The sequence below is a fragment of the Phaseolus vulgaris genome, chromosome 3, assembly GCF_000499845.2.
Source record: "Phaseolus vulgaris cultivar G19833 chromosome 3, P. vulgaris v2.0, whole genome shotgun sequence".
NCBI lineage: Eukaryota > Viridiplantae > Streptophyta > Magnoliopsida > Fabales > Fabaceae > Phaseolus > Phaseolus vulgaris.
Genome location: NC_023757.2, coordinates 8,762,020 through 8,767,694, shown reverse-complemented (window position 1 = coordinate 8,767,694; position 5,675 = coordinate 8,762,020). Strand labels below are relative to the sequence as shown.

At 33.7% G+C, this 5,675-nt stretch overlaps 1 protein-coding gene across 2 annotated transcripts; it reads left to right on the top strand.

Annotated features, from left to right (window-relative positions):
* Window positions 1-602: 602 nt before the first annotated feature.
* Window positions 603-4,986, top strand: LOC137806567 (cysteine-rich receptor-like protein kinase 2). 2 transcript variants are annotated; one of them, XM_068606766.1, is made up of 8 exons: window positions 603-796; window positions 1,753-2,592; window positions 2,715-2,828; window positions 3,062-3,201; window positions 3,283-3,493; window positions 3,589-3,823; window positions 3,998-4,148; window positions 4,263-4,986. In XM_068606766.1, the coding sequence occupies exons 2-8, from the start codon at window positions 1,824-1,826 to the stop codon at window positions 4,596-4,598; spliced, it is 1,956 nt and encodes a 651-aa protein (XP_068462867.1). In that variant the 5' UTR covers window positions 603-796; window positions 1,753-1,823; the 3' UTR covers window positions 4,599-4,986. The 2 variants fall into 2 exon arrangements, with proteins under 2 accessions (XP_068462867.1, XP_068462866.1); XM_068606765.1 differs by lacking the exon at window positions 603-796 and adding an exon at window positions 1,274-1,645.
* The last annotated feature ends 689 nt before the right edge of the window (window positions 4,987-5,675 follow it).

Here is a 5,675-nt window from a genome sequence, read left to right as displayed (position 1 = left end):
ATCTAATAATAATTAAAATAAATTTATTAAATAATAATATTAAAAATTATTTTTTATTTTTTATTTTATGAAAACATTTTTTATAAGTATCTATATCAAAAATAAAAATATTAAATATTAAATAAATTTAAGCAATAAAAACATTTAATAATATTATTAATAAAAATAAATACTAATAATTAATAATAAAAATAAAATATTTATAATATATAAAAATAAGTACACAAAATTTTAATTACTAAAATTTATAAATATATTATTTCTTTTTTAAAAATTAAAATAAATTTATAAATTTTCATTATAATATTTTTAAAAATTAAAAAAAAATTCTCGCATGCATTAAGTAACTTTAATAAAGTTTCTCTACATATCCACTCCAAATATATTTCTCAACCTAACTTTCTTCATATTTTTCTCTCAAAACAATACAATTTCACTTTTTCATATTTCTCCACTCTAATCCAAACAATAGTAATCATATAAGAGAGGTATGTATAAAATAATTCTAAACTTTGTTTAGACGGTGAGTGTCCAACCTAACCACGAATATGCACTATCCATCTTTGTGATTTAACATAAATACACGCTTTGACCAATGTCATGTGTGTTGCTTTTTTTTCAACTCTTTTTTTCAAGTTTCAACTAACATTCAAACTACCACATTGTCTCTCTCATACATACCTCTCATATAATCATTGACTTTCTAATTTCATCTGTAAAATGAAACCGAGATGACGTGAGATCTCGTGGTGGAGACCATCATTGTTCATTCACGCCTTCAATTCACAAAACACAGGTAATGAATTCACTTCTTTAAATTCTTCACAAACTTCACTGGGAACATGCTAATCATGTGACTAAACGTTATTGTTTTTAATTCACTTTACTTGGTTGGTCGCCTTGGCTGTCCTTAATGACATTTTTTATACAGCTACTATGATGTTCTGTACTTGTTTTCATTGTTCACACATGCCCTCCTTTTCTTTTTCTCATTTTCTGTTTTCTTTTTTCCTGAAAATGCTCTGCCATGTGAATGGGAAATGATTCTGATGCAACACCCTTCTAGTCTCTAGAAAAAAAAAAGCTTTCAGTGTCCATACCAACCGCGTTTTTTTCTAAATTTAGATCACGAGTAAATGAACAGTTTCAAGAGTAAACAAATGCTCTTCATACTGATTGTCTTGTTTGTCATAACCAATACGTTTCTTTTACCAAGTTATTCACTGCGCATGTGCAAGTGTGAAACTAAACTGCCCCCAAGATCTGCTTTTTCAATATTGGCTGCCAAAGTGCCAGGACCACTTCACAAGAAACTATTACATTATCTCTACCAATCTTTACGTGAAATGATCGAAATTTTTTAATTCACTGAAAAGGTATTGATAAAGGTGAGTTATCTATCATGTTTAGATTGGTTGGTGGTCCTGAATTTCTCCATTTCACTTGTTTGGGAAGTTGAGGTAAGGACCAAGAAAGTTGTGAGCCGACTTTGGTTTCTGCCTTTTCACACAACTTCAAATGTGTTCCCCTTCCTTCAAGTGGCTTTCCTTCATAAGGAACAGAACAGTTATGGAATCTCATTATTAACTGGGGATAGGAAGGAATTGCTTATCTAATGATGTTTCCAACAATAAGCATTGGCTTGGTAAACTAAAATGTTTTATGTGCAACATTTATTTCGGTAAAATGTTCTTCCATAGTAAACGATATAATCATTTAAGGTTTGTTTGATAAATTTCTTGTTTTCTGCAGATCCTAGTTGAGAAGGCCAAGTATCATCATCAGTAACAGAGAAAGTGATTAGATCCGATCATCACAAAAAAATGGAAAGAACAGCCCCTGTGGTGTATTTCCAATGCTTTATTTTCCTTCTCATGAAAGCTGTATTGCTATCAAAAACAGTGGTGGCAGAACCAAGGGCCAAGACTGTCAATATAACATGTAGCCAGAAGTTAGAGCACAACTACACTATCTTTGTTCCAAATTTTGTTGCAACCATGGAGAAGATTAGTGAACAGATGAGCTCCACTGGTTATGGCACAGCAGTTGAAGGGACAGGAGGACCTGACACTAACTACGGGTTGGCTCAGTGCTATGGTGATCTCTCACCACTTGACTGTGTTTTATGTTATGCCGAGGCACGCACGGTTCTTCCCCAATGCTTCCCTCACAACGGTGGTCGCATATACCTTGATGGTTGCTTCATGAGGGCGGAAAACTACAGCTTCTATGATGAGTACACAGGGCCAGGAGACAAGGCTGTTTGTGGAAACACAACAAAGAAGAACACAAGTTTTCAAGCAGCAGCAAAGAAGGCTGTTATGACTGCAGTTCAAACTGCACCAAACAATAAAGGGTATGCTAGAGCTGAGGTTGCAGTAGAAGGAACAGCAAATGACTCAGCTTATGTTCTGGCTAATTGTTGGAGGAGCTTGGACGCAAAGTCTTGTAGAGCTTGTCTTGAGAATGCATCTTCTTCCGTATTGGGGTGCCTGCCCTGGTCAGGAGGGCGAGCCCTCAACACTGGATGCTTCATGAGGTACTCAGACTCTGATTTTCTTAACAAGGAAGAGAAAAAGGGAAGGTCAGGAGGTAAATAGATTGCAACTTTCTTCACTGTAATTGAGTATTATGGTTATTTGTGAGGATCCAGCTTTCAGCGCTATGAAAATTCTACACCCAATAGTATGAGTTCATTTTTCTGGCTTGTGCAGATAATGTATTAGTGATAGTGATTACAGTAGTCAGTTCAGCTATTGTTTTGGTGGTTGGAATAGCTATTGTGGTTTACATCCGCAAACACAGATATGTTCAAATGAAACGAAGAGGTAATTGATTTAATATTTTACACATTTGCTTGTAATATATGTCATGATGTGATAGAAAGAGAGATAGAGAAAACTAATGAGTGATGATTATGTGTTTATTACTCATGTATTTATATAATAGTCTCCATCTCATATTCCTCTCAAACCTATTTAATAAGTTTGGAATTATCATTGTATTATAGCACAAATATTTTCAAGAGTTTTCTTAATCTCATTGTGATTCTGCTTTTCAGGTTCAAATGATGCAGAAAAGTTAGCCAAAAGCCTTCACCACAATAGCTTGAACTTCAAATACTCTACACTGGAGAAGGCTACTAATTCTTTTGATGAAGATAACAAGCTTGGTCAAGGAGGATTTGGAGCGGTTTATAAAGTAAATTTTGCCTCTACAGGCCTACATCCCCACCATATTTTTTACATTTCAAAGCCACTCTTAACATTTTTTTTATTACAGGGAGTTCTGCCTGATGGAAGAGAGATTGCTATTAAGAGATTATATTTCAACAACAGGCATAGAGCAGCGGATTTCTACAATGAAGTCAACATAATTAGTAGTGTGGAACACAAAAATCTAGTCAGACTCTTAGGATGCAGTTGTTCAGGACCAGAAAGCCTGCTTATATACGAGTTTCTAGCTAACAGAAGTCTTGATCGCTTCATATTTGGTAATAGGCTGTTTCCTTTCAGATTTGAAAATGTCCCCATCTGATGTTTAGTCATAAAATTTCAACTTAAATACATTTTTTTCTACACTTGCTAGATAAAAACAAGGGTAGAGAACTAAATTGGACCAAGAGATATGACATTATCGTGGGGACAGCTGAAGGATTGGTTTACCTGCATGAGAACTCCAACATCAGGATAATCCACAGAGATATAAAAGCCAGCAACATCTTATTAGATGCAAAGCTTCGTGCTAAAATTGCTGATTTTGGTTTGGCCAGGTCCTTTCAAGATGATAAGAGCCACATTACTACAGCTATTGCTGGAACTTTGTAAGTATTTTTTAGCAATAGAACATTTTTTTGTCAACAAGCATTCTAATGATATACGAGAATTAGACTGAGTTTTAGTAGAAAGCAAGAGCTATTGTAGAAATATAGTAACCAACCACTGTGTATTAGATCTCAATAGTGGTATTCAAAAAAAATTATTTTTTGGATCTGCAGGGGTTATATGGCTCCAGAGTACCTAGCACATGGTCAGTTAACAGAGAAAGCAGACGTATATAGCTTTGGGGTGTTACTGTTAGAAATAATTACTGGGAGACAGAATAACAGGAGCAAAGCATCAGAATATTCAGACAGCCTAATAATAATGGTAACTTGCACAATATAAGTTTATTTGTTCTATTGTTTTTGAACTACTTAAGACAAGGTTGTATGGTGAACTGAGTTGTCCTTCTCTTTCAATACTATCTTCTGACAAAATCAGACATGGAAGCATTTTCAATCAGGGACTGCGGAACAAATAATTGATCCATATCTATTGTTGGATGACAACCATAGAAGCAAAGTTAAGAATGATATTTTAAGAGTGGTGCAGATAGGACTTCTATGCACCCAAGAAATCTCTTCCTTGCGACCATCTATGTCAAAGGCACTAAAGATGCTAACAAAGAAGGAGGAGCATGTGGAAGCACCCTCCAATCCACCCTTTATAGATGAAAGTACCATGGAACTCCATGACCAAAATGATGGTCCATTTTATCCTCTCAATGCAGCAGACTCATTGGCTACTATGTCCCATAGCTCATTTTATCCAAGGTAAAACTAAAACAACACACAGAAAAACACACTACACACTTTGGATGATGAATAGCTTCACTTGTGCATGCCAAATAACTTGGCCAGGCTCATGCTTATGCCATTGAGGTTGCTACCAATGTATATGAAATTTTGAATAATTAGAATTTGAAGTTCATGCCTGCACACAAGAAGAGCTATTAAGCCAGATTTGTTAGACGGTAATGGGAAGCAATTTTTTTATGTCATTTGGGGTGTATTTTTACCGGCTTTGTTCATGAATAATCTTCGCCGGCATTAAATTACATATGTAGATGTGATTTGTGATTGTACAAAAATCCATTATACTAAAATTCATTACGAGCTATACGATTGATTTGTTCTTAGCTATGTAAAATGTGATTTAACAGTGATGTTTCTCGCTGCTGTAACGTGACTTACTTGGTAGATAAATCGTATCATAGATTTTAGTTTACTTGTATGAACAGAATAGTATTTTCTGATAGAAATAAGCTCCTTAATTTTCATCTGATGTGTTGTAAAGTACTTAAAAAATTCATTTAAGTTTTGTCCTAGGAGATGGAGGTGAATCTGTGGAATTAAAACACAGCAAACTAAATGCAAGAAAACTATGTGCAAGTAAAATTAATTCCCTCTGTGGCCAACATGAAAACATGAAATGACTCAATTTTAATAATTAACATTTTTCATAATCATCTTTTTAATGCTTGCATCGTGATAATTAAGTTGTTTTAATGTCTAGTTTGGTTATTGGATTGAATTAATATTTAAGATAGATTTCAAAATTTGAATTAATATTGAATTAATAGTATTTGCTATTTTGTTGAGTGGTAGATATCTAATCTTTGTATTCTTTATGATGAGTGGTGGTAGATATCTGATCTTTGTATTCTTTATGATGAATGTATCAATGACAAAGAAGAAAATGAGCAAAATTTCAAGAAGGATTACAAGAAGTATGTTGAGAAAAGTTGTTTTTGTCTAACAAAATTTTCCTTTTTCTTTTTATATTTCTTAGACTTGAATTGTGTATAATTTATTTCTTTAAAGGTGTAATTAGTATGTTAGATAGATCTCTCTT